The 19,935-nt window shown below is 46.9% G+C and overlaps 1 protein-coding gene across 2 annotated transcripts in view; it reads right to left on the bottom strand.

Annotated features, from left to right (window-relative positions):
- SREBF1 (sterol regulatory element binding transcription factor 1) overlaps positions 1 to 12,640 on the bottom strand; it is a 48,245-nt gene extending 35,605 nt beyond the window's left edge. The window contains exon 1 of one of the 2 annotated variants that reach the window (XM_083711338.1): positions 12,017 to 12,640. In XM_083711338.1, the coding sequence (XP_083567464.1) occupies positions 12,017 to 12,122 (106 nt within the window). In that variant the 5' untranslated portion in view covers positions 12,123 to 12,640. Of the gene's footprint in view, positions 1 to 332; positions 482 to 12,016 lie in introns of those variants that run through there. The other variant, XM_083711339.1, reaches the window with a different exon arrangement.
- Positions 12,641 to 19,935: the final 7,295 nt, after the last annotated feature.

Below are 19,935 nucleotides of genomic sequence, written 5' to 3'. Positions count from 1 at the left end.
TTTCATATTTCTTAATAAAGTAATGATAAAATACTTTCTTTGTGTTTATTTGATTCCTATTCAAGAGAATTACTTTATATATAGTCAATATAGGCACAGAGTTAAAATTTTTAACATTTTCTAATGGTGGTGTGCCTTGTGATTTTTTTTTCATGAAATATGTGTGCCTTCGCCCAAAAAAGGGTGAAAAACACTGCTCTAAGGTGGAGGGGCGGAGGGAGAGTGGAAAGGATCCTAGCGTCTCTTCCACGGGCATCCTTCTCCCGCACTACCTGGGCAGAAGAGGAGGCGAAGCAGGCAGCAGACGCTACACCTGGAAACGAAAGTTGTACCTTCTAAAGTGCAATCCATCCTTCCTGGCTGGTCCAAAGGCAGCCCTCCCCTGACCCTTCTTCCACACCTGGGGGGGGGGGACGTGCAGACAGTGTCCTGTTCTGGGAGCCTCGCTGTGCAAAAAGTACAACTCTGGGAACTGCTAGCTCTTTTTCTATTTTTTAAAACCCAGCTCTCTCTCTCTCTCTCTTCCCTCCTCCCTCCTCTTTTCTGGCCAGCCTCTTCCCCCGCCCCTCCTCCTCCTCCTCTTCCCTCCTCCCCACCCCCCTCCCTGGCTGGAATGAGAGGGTGGAATTGTGAATCACGGATTTAGCATGAGGTGATCCTGCTTGGCCAATCAGGGCCGGCCCGGCTGCCAACCACCCTGGCGCTGGGTCTTTCAGCCTTGCTGCAGACTCCAAGGTGAATGGCACCCGGGGTTACTGCCGGGCATGGCAGATTAACGCTTTCCCTGCCGGCCGAGGGGGGGGGGTTACTCTAGGTCAGCTGCACACGCTGGAGCCGGAACCTTTTCAAGAGGAATCTTAAGAGTTGGAAGGGACACCCCCCCACCCCACCCCAGGGTCATCTACCATAGTCCAACCCCCTGCAATGCAGGAATCTTTTTCCCAACGTGGAACTCGAACCCTGGACCCTGAGGTTAAAAAGTCTCACGCTCAACCGACTGAGCTATGCGCGCAGACTCAGGCCACATCCACGTCATATATTTCAAGCATTGTCATAGCACTTTGAACAGTCTTGACGTCCCCCAGAGGATCCTGGGAGATGTAGTTTGTTAAGGGTGCTGAGCATTGTTAAAGGTAAAGGGACCCCTGACCGTTAGGTCCAGTCACGGAGGACTCTGGGGTTGCGGCGCTCATCTCGCTTTATTGGCCGAGGGAGCCGGCGTACAGCTTCCGGGTCATGAAGCCAGCATAACTAAGCTGCTTCCGGAGAACCAGAGCAACGCACAGAAACACAGTTTACCTTCCCGCCGGAGTGGTACCTATTTATCTACTTGCACTGGTGTGCTTTCGAACTGCTAGGTTGGCAGGAGCAGGGACCGAGTAACGGGAGCTCACCCTGTCACGTGGATTCGAATTGCCGACCTTCTTATTGGCAAGCCCTGTGCTCTGTGGTTTAGACCATAGCGCCACCCGTGTCCCGCGGATCATTGTTAGGAAGCTCCTATTCCCCTCACAGAGCTACAATTCCCAGAAGGGACAGCCCTTCCATGAGGCAAAGGGAAGCAGATGGATCCTCAGCGGCAACAGATCCCAATATAGGTCTTTATTCCACCCCGCCTCTCCCTTGTTTATGATGTAGATCTTAACTCATCCCTTCTTTTCTGGCAAAACACCCTTTTGGGGTCTGCCTTGGGTGTCAAAATATATTGACCTGGCATTGATTCCCTGAGTCATAAAATTATAAAGTTGGAAGGGACCCCAAGGGTCATTTAGTCCAACCCCGGCAATGCAAGAATCCTGCCCACAGCTCTGCCCCTGGGTGGGCTCAAACCACCAACCTTCTGCTTAACAGCAAGTCACACTGACCCCATTGTGCTGTCTTCAGGTGGAACTCTGGGAATTGTAGCTCTGGTAAAGGAATAAGGGGCCTCCTAACAACTCCCAGCATCTTTAACGAACTACATTTCCCATGATTCTTTGGGGGAAGCCATGACTGTTTAAAGGGGCATAATAGCGCTTCAAATGTATGGTGCAGAAGGGGCTTTTAATCCAATTCCTGGCTTGCTCTTGTGCTTTTAACAGCTCGGTGTACAACAACAAAACTTTGTACAAAGCCCTTCCATCTGCCTTGCATAAGGTTGTGAAACGGCCACAATGACACCCACTCTGGCTTATTCCTGTGTCCTCGGTGTCTTACGAAGAAAACCAGTGGAAGAAGCTTTCCTTCTCCCACAGCTTTGAGCCAGCCTCTGCAGATTAAGCTGCACAGGAGCTGGGGTGCTTTAAAAAAGCTGGCAATCCCAGCAAACCTCCAGCCACTTGAGCCATCGCTGCACCAAGTACTGCAATGAAAGAAGGAACCATTTTTACTGTTACAGACCTAAATTTCGGCAAAAGGTTGCCAGACAAATGTGGCCTCCATGAGTCTCTGTCACAACACTGACTCTGCCGTCATAGAATCACAGAACTGTATTGCTGGGAGGGACACAAGGGGTCATCTAGTCCAACCCTCTGCAACGCAGGAATCTCAACTAAAGCATCCATGATTTAACTCTTGGCAACAATTTTCATAGCTGAAATCATGCAGTCATTATTTCCCTTGATCATGTGTTGTATGAAATAATACTTTCCTTGCTTTGTGACCGATCAATTTCTGAATAGCCCCGAGTTCTAATATGGTATGCCCCATGGAGGACCTTAAGGTCCACAAATGACAGCACTTGGGAGGTCCCAAGTCTCAAGGTGGTTAGATTGGTCTCAACCAGGGCCAGGGCCTTTTCAGTACTGGCCCCGACTTGGTGGAACGCTCTGTCACAAGAGACTAGGTCCCTGCGGGGCTTGACATCTTTCCGCAGGGTCTGCAAGACAGAGTTGTTCCGCCTGGCCTTTGGTTTGGACTCAGTCTGACCCTTATGTTGCCTTCCCCTTATGGTCTTGATCTATGGGCTACTATTAAAATGAGGCTGCATTTAAAATTGTATTTCAACCCATACTTTAAATTGTTTTTCCCCCCTCCCCTATTATGTTTTTATTGTGATTTTACTGGTGCTAGCTACCCTGAGCCCGGCTATTGCCGGAGAGGGCAGGGTATAAATAAAAATTTATTATTATAATCCGGGGAATATAATTCCACCTCTTCAAGGATGTTGCAAACATTGATCAATCCCACTAGCACCAGCACGTCATCTCTCTGCTCATCCGCCCCAAAGGATTAGTTTATCCAACACAGGCCGATTAGATCATTTCAATCTCCTAAAAGAGCCAATAAATGTCTCTTCTGCCTTTGGCGTTGCAGCGTCTGTACTTTGGAACTCCTTGCCAATTGACACTGGGCAGATGCTATCACTGTATTTTCTCTTTGCCTATATAGACACAAGGTTGGTTGTTGTTGTTTATTAAATTTGTATATCTGAAGATCTCGGGGCAGTCCACAGCATAAAGATACAAAATCAAAACAAAAAATACATTTTAAAAAAGCACATTTAAAAGGACATTGAATGTTAATCAGCCCGAGGCCTGGTTGAAGAGGAATGTTTTCACCTGGTGTCTAAAGATGTATAATGAAGGCATCAAGTGAGCCTCCCTGGCTAGAGCATTCCACAAGTGGGGAGCCATCGCAGAAAAGGCCCTGTTCTCAAGTTCAGGGCACTTCAAATGGGGAGAGGCAGTCCTTGGGGTTACATGGTTTATTGTGTTTACATGTTTTTAACTGCTTGAAAATGTTTTGTTTTTAACTGTATTTTTTATTACAGATATGTTTGCCACCCTGGGATCCTTTGGGAGGAAAGACGGAAGATCAACATTTTCATTATCGGGAGAGTACTGCCAGAATCAAAGAGCTGGAATAGTCCTCCAAAGTCATCTCGTCCAACTCTCTCTGCTGGTACAGGAAATTTAGGGAGAAGCTTCATTCATAGACAAGTTAAAACTGAGCAAAGCAAGGTCCAGAGACAGAAGGACCTGTATTTTACTAACGCGTGGGAAGAAGAGAGTTTGAACAGACTGCAAGGCTGGGAATCCACAATTTATTTATTTTTTTGTTGCAATGGACCTCTTGTGTTGTTTAGGATGGGCAAAGGAGATGCATAAAAGAAGTTAAACTGGGGTGTGTGTGGAAAGGAACGAGAGGAATTATCTGTCTAAAGATGGGGAAAATAAGAACGCAAACATGAACTTAGGCACAGACAGCAGCAGCACCAGCACCCAAACACACCGTCCTGCCAGAGGCAGCCTCCCCAGACACTCTCTGCCCTACTTCCAAAAATGGGACCTGCCCTTTGTCCCGTTTCAAAGTCCGCCCCCAGAAAAGCGATGACTCCAGGTAACCTCCTGAGAACACAAAGGTGTGTTTGGCTTTTCCCAACAGCTGATTAGCAATACAAACTTGCCAACAGTGACAACCTCCTCTGCTGTCAGGGATTGGTACCAGATGCATGTTTGACTACAACTCCCATAATTCCTGAGTATTGGCCAAGATAGCCAGGTGTTGATGGCAGCTGGAGCCCATCGGCATATCTCTGGTTGGACTCCGGACAGATGAACAGTTCAACTTTGGATTGCAGGTGTACGGATTCCTTTTTAAATGTTCCCTCTCACTAAAATAATAATAATAATAATTGAAAAACCTCCCTGTGTGTACTAAGCTAGTACAGCAATAAGGCTGAGCTGCATCCCTGATGCGCTAATTTTCTACCTGCAGATAAGATATATTTAACAATTTTTAAAGTTTCATTTAATAAAATACATATACTGCAAGGAAAAACCCCTCTAAGCGGTTCTCAACAATATTCAGTCGTTGAAATCATCTGTTAAGAAACAGTTAACAACAGGTATTAAAGTATTTAAAAGATTAAAATCAGCACTAGCTAGAAGGCAAGAGAACACACGCAACTTCTATAGGTCTGAAAAGGATTGCCTAAGCAAAACCATTTGAAGTGGGAGCTAAAAGGAGTTCAGCGCTGGTGCCTGCCTGCTGTCAATAGGCAGGGAGTTCCAAAGTATAGCCATTAAACATGAGAAGGCTGATTTATTATAATTGTGGAATATTATGGGGCACCTGTAACAAGCTGTGCTTGTTCTGTCAGTGTGTATGTGTATATATTTAGGATATTGTTCTAAAGGTACTACAGTTGTACTTTGTCAGGACTGAAACCACAACTCTACCAACCAAGCAACAAGCCTACTTGGTTAGCACCAAATCCATCCAAAACAAACACACACACAAATGCACACACACACACACTGCATCAAATTGGACACTCCCTCTCAGGTGAGCCTAATTCCGACTGCGTCCTAAAACACCCAGTGTTGCTCTTAGGTGCAGGTTGCAAAAGAGCCCTGCCAAATTAGTGAGGGAGCATTAAAGACAGATTTATTATATTTCACAAGGGCAGGCAGATGAACCACTCTGGGAATTGTAGTTCTGGGATGCGAAACAGTCAAGTCCTCTTAACTCGGTGAATTGTAGCTCTGTGAGAGGAATTCGGGTCTCCTATCAATTTTCAGCAGCCTTAGCAAACTACAGCTCCCAGGATCCTTTTGGGGAAGTCATGGCAGCTTATAGTGCTTTGATACGGCTTTAAATTTATGTGTAGATGGGGCTAAGGATAGAAGAGCAGGCTGAGGTTCCCAGTATTTTCCCCAGATCTGGCCAATCTATAGGGATTTTACTGCCCACCAGTCAGAGGGGTTGGTGCTACACTGCCTGGCTGCACAGTCTCCAAACATCCTTACAGTGGTACCTCAGGTTACATACGCTTCAGGTTACAGACTCCGTTAACCCAGAAATATTACCTCAGGTTAAGAACTTTGCTTCAGGATAAGAACAGAAATCGCGCAGCAGCAGCGGGAGGCCCCTTTAGCTAAAGTGCTGCTTCAGGTTAAGAACAGTTTCAGGTTAAGTACGGACCTCCGGAACGAATTAAGTACTTAACCTGAGCTACCACTGTATTTTACTTTGAGGAGAGATGCTGTGTTGGGGTGTTATTTTGACTCTTGAACAATCTGCGTGTATTTTTATTTATGTGTTACACTTTTACTCAGCCCTTCCTCTAGGCAGCTTGAGGTGGCATGCATGCCTCTCCTCCTCTTTAATCTTCAAAACAACCCTGCGAGGTCGGTCCAACCAAGCCACAAATTCATGGCTGAATTTGAACCTGGGTCTCCCTGGTCCTAGCCTGACACTCTAACCATATAACCATTATCAACCCCTGTACCCGCGACCATTTCCCAAATCAGGGAAAGGCAGGGACCTTTGGCCCTCCAGATGTTGTTGGACTACAACTCCCATCATCCCTGGCCATGTCGCTAGGGATGATGGGAGTTGTAGTCCAACGTCCCATGGGTTCTCCACCCCTGCATTATACCCATGCTCTCATGTGGATGCAGATGCACAGACCCAAAGAGTTTCTCTGGTATCGTAACCTACTCAGTAACCATTTATTCAGGCAGCGAATGTTTATTTCCTTACTTATGGCATTTATATCCCACCTTTTCCTCCAAGGACCTCAAGGTGGCGTACAAAGTTCTCCCCCTCTCCATTCAGTCTCCACAACAACCCTGTGAGGTAGGCTAAGGCGAGAGGAAGTGGCTTTCCCAAGGTCACCCAAGTGAGTTTCATGGCTGAGTGGGGAATTTGAACCTTCGTCTCCCAAGCTCTAGCCTGACATACTCTAACCAGAACACCACCTTGGCAGAACCCCTTTGAGTGCCTCAGTTTTAAAACAAGTGCGATCCAATCTACGGTGACTAGAGATATCCTATTCCAACATTCGGACATTTTAAAAAGGGAACTAGTATAAGCAGTGTGGCATATGGACAGAGCAAGGGTTTGAATCCAGATCTACCTAGTGAAAGTTGAATGCCAGTACAGTGCACTGATTTCCAAAATGAAATATATCTGCATTCGTCAGGAATTTACCTGTATGGCAAGTGTGAATTTTCTGTCGTGGAACCATCTCTTCTTTTGATTAACATGGGGGGGGCGGGGGTTAGATGTTTTTCTGGTCGGAATTGTTTTATCTTCCTGGGAGTATTTTCTCTCGCTTTACTCTTTACTCTCACTTACTGTGTATTTTGTGTTTTTATTTTGTATTTTTAGTGCTGTGAACTGCCCTGAGATCTTTGGATGAAGGGCAGTATAATAATAATAGCAGCAGCAGCAGCATAAGAGCAACAGTGAAGGACCACCAGGAATGCCTAAGGGGTCAGCAACCTGTTTCAGCCGTGGGCCGGTCCACCGTCCCTCAGGCCATGTGGTCGGCCGGACTTTATTTTTTTGGGGGGAATGAATGACTTCCTATGCCCCACAAATAAAGCAATGTATTTAAAATAAAAGGACACATTCTACTCACGCTGATTCCCAGACTGTCCACGGGCTGGATTTAGAAGGCAAATGGGCCGCATCCGGCCCCCGGGCCTTAGGTTGCCTACCCCTGCCTTAGGCAGTGACCCTTTGCTGTATCAATAGCAGGGCTGGGTTTAGGTTTGATGAGGCCCTAAGCTACTGAAGGTAATGGGGCTCTTTATATGTCCAACTGCCCTTTGTCAACAACAAATTGTTGCTGTTTATTGTGTTGAATATATGCTATATGGTAATTTATGGACCTGATAGGTATCTAAAGCCATTTGCCCATGTTGCCATGCAACCAGTCCATGCAGAATGTAGGCACCCTATATATAGAAAGGAGCAAACCAGTGATATTTGAGGGAGCAGGCTAGCAGGCGGGGCCCATGACTTACATCATAGGAGCCTACCCAACACAAAACACAGTTGCTGTATGTAGGTTTTATTTGATTTGTTTTTTATCTTATATTTTGGAAATGTACATCCAGTTTTTTCCCCTTTAAATTTTTTTGGGGGCCCCCGAGAGTGGGGCCCTAAGCTATAATTTGTTTAGCTTATACGTAAATCCGGCACTGATCAATAGGGGCATTATATTATTCTACCCTTGTTCTCACCTGGGAAGTTTTGGAGCAGGATGACCACTAGACATCAGCCCCCAAAAAGATGGCAAAAAGACAACAGGAAGTGGCATAAAATTTGCACGTGGTAATTTATGAGCATAGATCATGGAATTATAGAACTGTAAAGTTGGAAGGAAACCTGAGGATCATCGAGTCCAACCCCCTGCAATGCAGAAATATGCAGCTGCCCCATACGGGAATTGAACCTGCGACCTTGGTATAATCAACACCATGCTCTAAGCAACTGAGCTATCCATTTAGATGTCCATTTGGAAATAGTTGCACCGCACCACAGTGGGCAAGCCCAGCACCTGCTGAGTCTGCTATCCAGGCGCTTTCTGTGGGAGCAGTGGAATCCATTTATTTGTTGCCATTCCTGTTCCTTAGCAAAATATTTGCACAAGCTGCCCAGAGATTCTGGGACAGGCCAGTCTCAGAGCACTACATCTCCCATTGTCCTCAGCCACTGGCCATGCTAGCAGAGGCTGATAGGAGTTCAACAACAGCTGGGGGGCACATCATCTGCGTCGTCCCCCCATGCATGGGAACAGCTGGCCTGTCATACCTTCCCATAGGACAGTGTTTCCCAAACTTGGGTCTCCAGCTGTTTTTGGACTACAACTCCCATCATCCATGGCTAGCAAGACTAGTGTCAGAGATTATGGAAATTGCAGCCAGAAAACAGCTGGGGACCCAAGTTTGGGAAATACTGGACTACAACTTCCATCATCCATCACCACTGGTCCTGCAAGGTAGGGATGATGGGAGTTATAGTCCAACAGTGGCTGGAGGACCCAAGTTGGAGAAACATTGTCACGGGACCTGTGGTGGTGTGGCCTGTGGATCGGGTGGGCTGGGAGACTCCCAACAGCCAGTTAGAGGCTTGAAGGGCCCCATTTGGCCCCTGGACCTGAGATACCACATCCATGTTACACAGGCACAGTCTTTCATGCATTAGACCAGGGGTCAGCAACCTTTTTCAGCCATGGGCCAGTCCACATGGCTGAAGACCATGTGGTGGGCCGGACTTTATTTTTTGGGAAAATGAACAAATTCCTATGCCCCACAAATAACCCAGAGATGCATTTTAAATAAAAGCACACATTCTACTTGTGTAAAAACACCAGGCAGGCCCCACAAATAACCCAGAGGTGCATTTTAAATAAAAGCACACATTCTACTTGTGTAAAAACACCAGGCAGGCCCCACAAATAACCCAGAGGTGCATTTTAAATAAAAGCACACATTCTACTCATGTAAAAACACGATGGTTCCCGGACCGTCCGCGGGCCGGATTGAGAAGGAGATTGGGCAGCACCCGGCCCGCGGGCCTTAGGTTGCCTACCCCTGCATTAGGAAACGGTAAGCATGTCTTTTTCCAAGGCAGTAATATCAGAGCTGGCCCACCCATGAGGCAGGTTGAAGCACCAGCCTCAGGCGGCAGATGTGCAAGACTGCTTCTGGCATGCGGCACTGCGACCCAAATTGTGGAACACCCTGGCTCTTGCCGAGTTCTGCAAGAGGGGAGGGGACGTTCTGGCAGCCCCAGAAGTGGTGGCAACGGGGAGGGGGCACTTCTGTGTTTCGCCTCAGGTGGCGAAATGGGATGGGCCCTTTCCCTGACTGCAACTATATCCTAACGACAAAGCAAGAACTAATGCGCCCCTTAAGCTCTCAGAGCATTGGAGCAGTCTTGCCTCATATGCAATGAGTTACAGCCTTGGGTATTGTTCCCTGATCCTTACGAACTATTACAACAACCATGCACAGTAGACCAGTGTTGCTACTTTCACAGTATATTTTGTTTTATGTATTTAGGTGCTATTTTTTTTAACCGCCCTTTGCACAAGTTACAAGGCAGATCGCAACCGAGTCCAATAAGATAAAAAAGCCGGATCCATAAGATTATGCAGCCCTTAAGACACAGGAATTCGTTAGCAATCATTTATCTCATCAGGTCTCTCTTCCTCCAAACCCCTGCCCCCCAAAGGTGCGTTTTAACCAGGTACCTAAAACCACAGAGATGGTGCTAGGTGTACCTCAGGAGGGAGGGAGTTCCACATATGAGGAGCCACCACAGAAAAGGCCCCACCATGTACTTCATTCTCAATTGGTTCAACAGTCAATCCCTCTTCACAGGGAACTCTGGGAATCGTAGTTCTGTGAGAGGGAAACGGGCCTCTTAACAGCCTGCAGCACCCTTCAAAAAGCTACAGCTCCCAGAATTATTTGGGAAGCCATGACTGTTTAAAGTGGTGTTGGGATGCTTTAGATATACTCCATGTTAACGGTGTTAAGTTAAGGCACTTAATTAGAGAAAAATCATTATTGACATTTATTAAGGATTAGAAACCTCTTATGGACTTTTCTGCTTGAAAGAGAAAATATACTTGTAATACTTGGATCTGAAGATTGAAAAAATATTGGCTTATAGAATATATAATAGTTGGAGGTCAATGAGTGAATACTATCGTATCTTTAGCTGACCGACAGAGAATCTGAAGCCTTTTTATCTTTTCCCTTTGTCTTTTCTTACTCTTTTTCTCTCTTTGCTTCTGTTCTTTTTTAGATTAGCTTTCTAAAGTATTCCTTTCCCTCAGGTGTATTATGAAAAGATGCTTTCTTATTGGGTAGGAACTTTTGTGTCTCTTTTGGTAAGTTATCAATAAAACTGGACCTAAAACAAAAAAACCAAAAAACTGTATATGCCTCCTGGTCGGGACCTGTCCTCTTTGCACTTTGTAACGCGACATTAAAAGCACCCTAGCAATGCATTACTAAGAGATGCACACACAAGAGGTGCGCTTTGCACTAAAACCCTGCAAAGCTGGCACGGGACGGTTTTGCAAAGGCGCAGTCGAGGCAGAGAAGGGGTGGGCGGGCGAGACGGTGGAGTGCAATCATAGGACAAAACTCCTAGGGCTAAGGTCCCTTCGGGCCCCCAATAAAATATTTGAGGGGACCGGGGCACCCCCCCCCCAAGTTGATGTGCATTGCCATTGTGCGCACCGCGCCTTGTGATCCATTATGGGTGCGAGGCATACCTGGGCCTCCCCAATATTTTATTCGAGTTGGCACCCTTGGGCGCAAGCCAAGCCTAGTTGCACAACCCAAACCTTGCACATCAAGGCGCTGCGAAAGCGCAGGAGCCGCGGAGCGTCGCAAACCTCGGCGCCTCGCGAAAGGCGCGCTGAACTTTCTTCGGAAAGAGGGAATGACCGACAGTAACCCGAGGCGTGACGTCAGCCTCCCCCTCCCCTCTCTCTCTCTCACACACACACAGACGGGAGGGGGAGTGGGCGGGGCGTTTAGCCTTCGCAGCTGGCTGCCCGCCAGGGACACGGGAAGACGGTGGATTTCTGGATATTATATTTGCAATCTCACAGGCTCCTTGTGATTCCCTTCTGCAAAGCCAGCGATCCTCCGTCCTCCCACAAATACACCCGGCGTGATGTTGCCATGGTCAAAGGGTGGCGTTTTGTTTTGCTTCCAGACGCTGGTGGTAAGCGGGGTACAAAAGCACATGGCTCGCCAAGGCAAGTGGGGGGGCGGGGGGCGGGATCCGTTCAAGGGATCCCGTCACCCAAGGAGAAACAGATCCCTCGGTGGGAGGCTCGTGCCTACACACACGCTCCCCAAACTCTCACTTCTCAGGCGCGCGCGCTCAGGACGCGCTCGCTTCATCCAAACTGGTCAGGATTTAGGATTTGAGAAATATTGCACACGTTTCTACAATTCAGGCTCTAATTTGGAAGTTCACTCTTGCTGAAATCACAGGCTGGCTGGATATTTATCTATCTTGGCAAAAGGACACTTTTGGAAATAATAATAATAATAATAATAATAATAATAATAAACAACAATTGCTCTCCCTTTGCACAGAAATTAGGACCCTCGTCCCAAACCACAGATCCCGACTTTACCTCAAGCAAGAAAGAGCTTCCACCATGATGCAAGACCCCATTTTTTTTGCAGGTACCAACTGGGCAAAAGCTGCTTCCTTTCTCCCCGGTTGGCACCGTGAGAAACAGCCCCCTCCACCCTGTACCCACCGTCAATGTCGCTCAGCAGAGCCGTGTCAATCTCGCTGGATTCATGGAGAGTCAGCGAAGGGTCCAAGCCGTCCAAAGACGCCTCTTCGAAGGCGAGGTTGTTCATCTCGGCCACGGCGCGCACAAACCCCTCCTTAGAGAAACCCCCTCCACGCACGCACCCCTAATCTAAGCCAAAAATAAGTTGATTTTTAAAAATAAAAATATGTGGAATTGAATAATCTAGAGAGGAGCCTGGATGACAGGCTGGGGGGAGGAAGCGCCTTCCCTTAGGCTGCCGGGGACTCCGCGCAAAGAGAAGCCATCTGCGCATCGGGAAGCCAAGCGGCCCGGCGTTTATGGGCTGGTGGCTCCTAGCTGCCTGCTGCTGCGGGCTGCCATCCTCCCGTCCATGGCGGGCTCTGTAAGGAGGAGGGAGAGCAAGTTGCGAAGTGGAGCTCAAACCTGCTACTGGGAGGGAGAGCAGGGGGAGGAGCCTCCGCTTGGGGGAACGCCCCCTGGCTCTCTTGATTGGCAGCCCCCTGCAGTTCCCGGGAAGTGAACTGGCTGGCCGGCCCGCCTCCGCCCCATGGACGGGAGGGGTGTGCGGGACACAACAACACCGGCGGCAGGCTCCGCTTACTTAGCAGGAAATCTGGCCTGCTTTGATTAGGGATCACTTCCGAGCAAATGTTGACACGGTTGCAGGCTCAGTGTTGGCTTTGGAGCAGCTGAAAAGGGAAATTCAACACGCCCCCACCCCCACCATGCATGCCCAGAAAGTTGCACCTGTTGGATTTCTGCCTGTTGCGCACAGAGAAGGAAAGGGGGTCAGCGGAGGGACATGAGGATGGCCTGATCAAGGGGACCCCAGAAGGCTCAGGAACCTGAGCAGGTGCAATTTGGAAAGGGGGGGGGGTATTTGACACCACCTTGCATCATTTTGCAAGAATTATTATTTTAATTATAATAATAATAATAATAATTACATTTATATCCCAGTTTTTCCTCCAAAGGGTTCAAGGTGGTGCACATGGTTCTCTGCTTTATACGCTTCATCATTGCAGCAACCCTGTAGTGTAGGTTAGGCTAAGAGGCAGTGACTGGCCCAGTGTCATACCCGGTGGGCTTCATGGCTGAGTCGTGAGCTGAATTCTGCTCTCCTGGTCTGACACTCAACTGCTCAACCACACCGTTGGTAACAGTAGATAACTGGTTTTTTATATAAAGGAAACAATGCATGAGGTTATTTAATTTTAAGGATTTGTTTACGCACCCTTAAAAATATTACACCCGTGCAATTTTTAAAACATACTAATAACGAGCTGAGTTTCTCGCACTGCAGGGGTTCCTTCGAACTACAATTCTGTGATTCTATGAACTAAAGAAAAACAATGAAACTGGAAATCGTCTAACCAACCACTGCTTAAAGTAAAAAGAGTTGGATCCAGACTTCAGTCATTATTGGGGTAGACCCGTTGGGTAATTTACCCAACTAAGTCATATTCAGAATGGGTCTTCTCTGAGTATGATTAACCCTAGATATTCACCACTGAAATTAAGGGGGCTTGATAAAAATTAACCATCCCATTTATTGCAAAGGGTCTGCGCTAAGAATGGCAAACACCCTGTCCACTGAGAAGTCCCACTGAAATCAAGTGAGGCTTCCATGCAAGAGAGGCTAGGATTCCAGCCTATATCTGGGTCCCAGCAGAAATCTCTACATGTGCAGGGCAATGCAAGCTTTATTTCCTATAAGAATTCTACATATTCTTAGAAGAGTCTTGCAAGAGCCCTGTTTGATTGCAAAATAAAATGGGGGGGGGACAAACTTGGGGGTGCCCCCTTTTTCACCTTCTCCACCTCTATATCCCATCACAACCTAGATCCACAGGTAAATTAGTGTGTGAATAAAGCACTGCCCCTTTCCTCAATCCAAAATAGGTGTTCAAAATAATAAATCTGGGGCCTCCCCTCTATTTTTAGGTGAGATTCTTCCCTCCCCCCCCCCTTGATCCAATAGTTCAGAGCCATCCCTCAGCTTACCTAGGTTGCCAGATGTTTAGCCAATGTCAAATCTGCTAAAGGTGGCTGTTTTGCTGCAATTAAGGTTGTTCCTTTATCCTCTTTGCAGGGTAGGTGGCAAAATTAGTCAGGGCTCCTGCACCATTGATAATTGTGCAGAAGAGGGAATTTCAGCACAGGATACACCTGCAGAAACCGTCTCTTCTACACATCTGTTTAAAGTTACAATAGCACAGAAGAGATGGAATATATATATACACACATACAGGATAGATGAAAGAAAGAAAGAAATCCAATCAATCAATCAATTATGGGTTGGACTAGATCATCCTCAGGGTCCATTCTATCTCTTACAATTCTATATAAATAAAGAGTTAAACTGCACCCAAAGCTTTTTGTAAAAAGAAAACAAGCAAGCAAATAAAGCAGAAATTAACTTCTGGAACTCACTGCTGGAAGATGTGGCTATAGCCACTACCTTAGATGACTTCATAGAGGGACAAAGGGGAACCAGCAATAAAACGTTGCACTGATCAGATCAAAATGAGCAGATAACAGCAAAGGTTGCTAGGTTCATAGAAGGGGCAATCAGAATAAGGGCCACTAACTGACGGCTGATTCAGGACTTTAAATTGTGCTCTTATAACAAATTTCCCTTTCCGCGTATATTGTAATGTTTTACCGTTGCTGTGGCCATTGGCTAATGCGAATAAAGTTTTATCTATCTAAAAAACAAAACAAAAAACGCTGCAATGTCCCTCCTCAAGGAGTCAAATAAGCATGCCTGCTTCCAGCGTATTCCATTTCACTGCTTTATGGTCCCAGCACCTGCTATTCGGAGGTAGACTACCTCTGAATGTGATGCTCTGCTACAAGGGTGGGGGAAACTCATCTCAGTGGCCACATTCTCTTCTGGGCAACATTGGCTTGTGGGGGCCAGTTACCTGCCAATGGTGGGCAGGGCCAGAGGCAACAGGTGGGTTTTGCTCTGATAGCGTCAGCTAGTTTTCACTCCACTGACACGCCCTTCTTCACAGAGAAAGAGGAGTTGCCAGTCACTGGGCATCATTTATTATATTTAGGATAGCATCTTATTCAGAGGCCGTCTACCTGAAGAGTAGCTGTTGAGGACAAAGAGAGGAGAAAGTCATTTGCCTTTATGGCCTCAATTTGGCTTAGATGGGATTTTCAACTCATGTGCAGATAGCGTCTCACTTGAGTGAATGCTCCTTTAAATCAACAATAACAACAATCTGTGCTCATAGTAGATTAGCTGCTCAAGGAGAAGAGCATCTTCCTGTTGCAATACTTTTCTACGTGCAGGGATATCTTTTAAGGTGGATGCCTGCAGTCATTCAAACCCCAGCCTGCAGTCTTAAGTGGTAAGACCCAGACAGAGTCTCCTCAGTGAGAAGTTGGCCACAAACTTAAATAGAATTACTTGCGAGTACCAAATCGTCCTAGGAGTTAAATATGTGATGTTGTAGAATACTATGGATAAAAGTTAGAATGAAAAGAAAGAAAGATGTTATTTGGACTAAGTAAATTTTATGTAAAATTAGTTTTCGAAAACTGCTACAATAATTTATATGGAAACTCAGCCAGGGGGAGTCAAGGAAGTCAACTAACAATGTCAACTAAAGTGGAATTTCTATAGTTAGGATATATGTCTGCTTGTTTGTTTGTTCTTTGATGTTTTATTTTTATGTTTGATGATATGTTTGTTTTAAAATTTGGGAAATTTAATTTAAAAATTTGGGGGGGGAAAAGAGAAGTTGGCCACATTCTGAACATGTGACCTTCCCCTACTTTCTGCATACACAATGCCTGAAATTCAGAGGTAGACTGCATTAGGTCATGCAGGTTCCATTTAGCTGTCATAAACAACAGGCCTCATCTTTCTCTCCTAATTAATTTGTCCATTTTTTAAAGCCACCCAGACTAATCTTTACTTCCTTGCAGGGCTGTTTGTCGTTGCACGCACAAACGTGCCTTCTGCGATCAGGATCTCCCAGGGAGCAAACAAACAAAAAGGCAGGGAAAGAGTTAAAACTTGTTCCGCTCTTGTGGGCGGGGCCGTGCTGCGACCTCAGCCAATCGTCTGCGGCCAAGGCAGGAATGCCCCCGCGGGAAAGCTTAGTTGAGCAAGCGGGGAAACACCTCCAGTAGTGCCAGTCGGCTCAGCCAATGGCAGCGCGGCTCCGCAGTGGAGTGATTTCGCGTCAGAGCCCAGGCTCTAGGATTACATCATGGGGGCGGGGATTCCCCTCCTCCACGTGGAGAGGAAGGCGAGGAGATGCCAAAGTCAGAGTCGACGTGGGGGGCGGGGTTAAGGATTTAAAGGAGCCGCTCAGGTTCGGTTCCCCGTTGTTTGTGGACGGAAACGGGAGCTTTGTGTTAAATATGCTGCAGCGCAGGGACTTAATCAGGACTTAACCAGGTGGCCAGATGTAAAAAAGGGGGGGGGGAAACAACAGGGCTCTTGCACAACCATGTAAGCCGTACCTGCTGAAATTTCTTCTACTAAGTAAAGAAAATTACTAATAAAATATTATTTTATGAAATAGTATTAAAACGTACATCAACACTCCCCGTTTCATAGCTGCCTGCCGCCGCGAAGCATAAATCTCCGGGCCTTTAATTTTTTTGTACTTTAAGGGGTCTTGCCGGGCACGCAAGAATTCCTCTGCACATGAGCAGAAAGCTTTTCCTTCTCGTATGCACACTGGGCGGGAGTGGGGTGCCAACTTCAGCACTCTCTCCCCAGCTGCATGGAACAGAGTAAGCCTGTAGGTGAAGGTTTCCCTCACTGCTGCAGCTGCGTGCTAGGAAAAGCAGCACCTGTTGGATTACTGCCTTGCAGAGGGGTGAAGTCAAACTGCTGCATTGGCAGCATCAAAGTAACCTCTGCAGGGCGCAAGCCTGGGCAGGGAGTACGGAGGGCATGGGCCACCCAGACGACAAGACATTTGGTACCAGCTGGGCTTCCGGAGTTGGCGGGAGGAGGAGGAGCAAGGCGCCATCCAATTGTCTTAGGGACTCCACTCCGGATCTGTTTATTTTATTAATTTTCTTATCCTGAAGATATCCCGCAAGGAAGCGGGAAGGTTTAGGTCTAGGATCAGCGTTGTCCTTCTCCTAGATGGGCTACTTTCCCAGGTGGAATCCGCTGGAACCTGTCTTCGCACGCAGGGCAAGTCCCTAACTCACCGAGGGTTAGAGACCCATCCGCTACCGTCACCTGGTTAAGCTGACCAGTCGAAGCCATTCCCAGTGTGGGGCTGCTGTCGCCTGCTGACAGCTTCAGGGAGCCACAGGTGTAGATTTTATTTATATTTTGAATTTCCTTTTAGATGAATTTCTTTTTTTATTGACTTTTATAGATAACTGTAAATGCATAGTTTATGTAAAACACTGGAAGCAGCAGCTAAAATTGAGCTGTTTTGCAAGTTTCAGTGGAAACTAGCTGGTGCTATTGGAGCAGCCAAGAATGTTACTGCAGTTCCCATGCGCCCGCGGGCACTTGGGAAGTGCTGCACAATGGATGGGAGGACCTACCTGGCAATGACTGTAGGTTATGACATCTGATAATTGACAGGTAGGTTCTCCACCCCAGCTGTAGATTGCAGGCTCCTTGGGGCAGGGGCCTAACCACACCTTCTTTGTAAAGCTGTTGTGTACACGGATGGCACTACTGCCGTCAATCGCTTTGTTCTCGCTGTGTGTGGAATTTGCAAAACCCATGTTCCTTTCCACAGTTTTCTGCTCCGTCAGAGCAAGTTTCCTCCCAAACAGAAGCTGGCACTGTATTTTACTAGAATGTTGTGGCAGACAAAAGGCCGCAGGAGGCACATGATGGGCTGGAAAGAACAGCAGTAAACAAGGCTACAAAGCCAATAGACAGAAGTCACTGGGCTGGGCAGTCACATTGCAGCTGGTGCTCATGCTGACCAAGAACATCTTCACACCATCCATTTAAAGCACTGCAGCTCCACATGGAGCAGTCCTGCTTTTTGCTAAAGAACTCTAGGAGCTGTAGTTTCTTACCGGTGCAGAGAGTTGTTAGGAGGCCCTTATTCCTCTTATGAAGGGACGTGGGTGGCGCTGTGGCCGAAAACCACAGAGCCTCTTGGGCTTGCTGATCAGAAGGTCGGTGGTTTGAATCACCGCGACGGGGTGAGCTCCCATTGCTCGGTCCCTACTGCTGCCCACCTAGCAGTTCGAAAGCACGTCAAAGTGCAAGGAGATAAATAGGTACTGCTCCGGCGGGAAGGTAAATGGCGTTTCCGTGCACTGCTCTGGTTTGTGTTTCGTTACGCCAGAAGCGGCTTAGTCATGCTGGCCATATTACCCGGAAAAACTGTCTGCGGACAAATGCCAGCTCCCTTGGCCAGTAAAGCGAGATGAGGGCCACAACCCTAGAGTCGTTTACAACTGGACTTAACTGTCAGGGGTCCTTTACCTTTTTTATTCCTCTTACAGAGCTACAACTCCCAGAGTTCCCTGTGAAAAGGGTTTGTTAAACCACACTGGGAAATGTAACTATAATTGGAACATTGTGGGGGGCACATACATTTAAAGAATTATGATACCCCCTTAAACAGCCATGGCCTTCTTCCCAAAGAATTATGGGAGCTGTAGTTTCTGAAGGACGCCGAGAGTTGTTAAGAGACTCCCTATTCCCATCACGGAGCCAGTGCTTTTCTTTCTGGGGGCACTCACGGGTACACAGCACTGGCACTTATTTTTCTAGAAGGAAAGCACAGCAAAGAAATACAATTTTCAGAGTCTCATAGGAAGAGGGACTTTTTTGCTAAACCACTCATGGGAGAAATAAATGAATAGCAGATTCCAATTCGTCTCCCAGAGCGGCTTAACAGTCAGTCCCTCTTGATAGAAAACTCTGGGATTTTTTTTTTAAAAATGCTTAAAATGTTAGGTTTCATTCAGCTGCTTAACATCAATGAAAAGTGGGCAGCAGAGCAGGCCTTTTGCAATTTAATCGGACATATTTTTCTGTACCTCCTACGTTAAGTAACACTCCTGTTGGCAATACTCCTACCTTCATTCCAATGAGAATTCTTTTGAGTACTTTGAAGCAGGAGGGGAGAAATGACCTGGAACATGGTTGCTCAAGAAGGTGCCTGATTATCTTCTCCTTCCACTACCTCCACCGCCCTGTTTCTTAGCATAAATCTCCCCCCCCCCCCGCCCCGCTGCAAATTTGGTCAGTCATGAAAAACTAAACCAAAACTAGCATCCTGGCCCAATTCAGGGTGGGTGCATGGATTTAATTTTATATAGGAAAAAGTATTTTGGACTTTTTAGCTTATAGACACTTATCTGGAAGGGGAAGGATGTCGTCATGGTAAGAGGGTTATAAATTTTCGCGTAGTGTGGAAGAGGTATGGAAGAGGATTTTTTTCTCACTCTACCCCCCCATGTTTTTAAAACTGTCATCCAGTAAATACTGCTGGTATTTAGGAACACAATCATGGGGGGGGGGGGGAGCTTGCCATAAGCATCTGGTTTATCAATGGGAGAAAAGAACAGCGAGCTACATGAATCTTTGGTCTGTTCCATCGAACTCCTTTTTATGTTCAAAGCCAATGGTCTCCAGCTTGTGGGTTGAGAACTACTTGTAGGTCACACAGCCTGATCCAAAATAGGTTGCAACAGGAGCACTGCCACCATGCAAATATGCAGCAGGAGATTAAGAATTCGGTCCCCCAAAGCATGTTGGGGTTTAACAGCGGGTCCTGGGTCTGAAAAGGTTAAAGATACCTGTTCAAAGCTCTAGGTGATTGAGATCCTTTTGCCTTTAAACCCACGAAATCCTGGGATGCGACTGGGCAATACATTCAATCCATCACCACACGGCCAACATTCACGTCTAGTCGTTATCGCTGTACAGG

This window comes from Podarcis gaigeae (genome assembly GCF_964106915.1).
Source record: "Podarcis gaigeae genome assembly, chromosome: 14".
NCBI classification, from domain to species: Eukaryota; Metazoa; Chordata; class Lepidosauria; order Squamata; family Lacertidae; genus Podarcis; species Podarcis gaigeae.
Note: the sequence above shows the minus strand (reverse complement) of the source record. Positions and strands in the feature narration are given on the sequence as shown.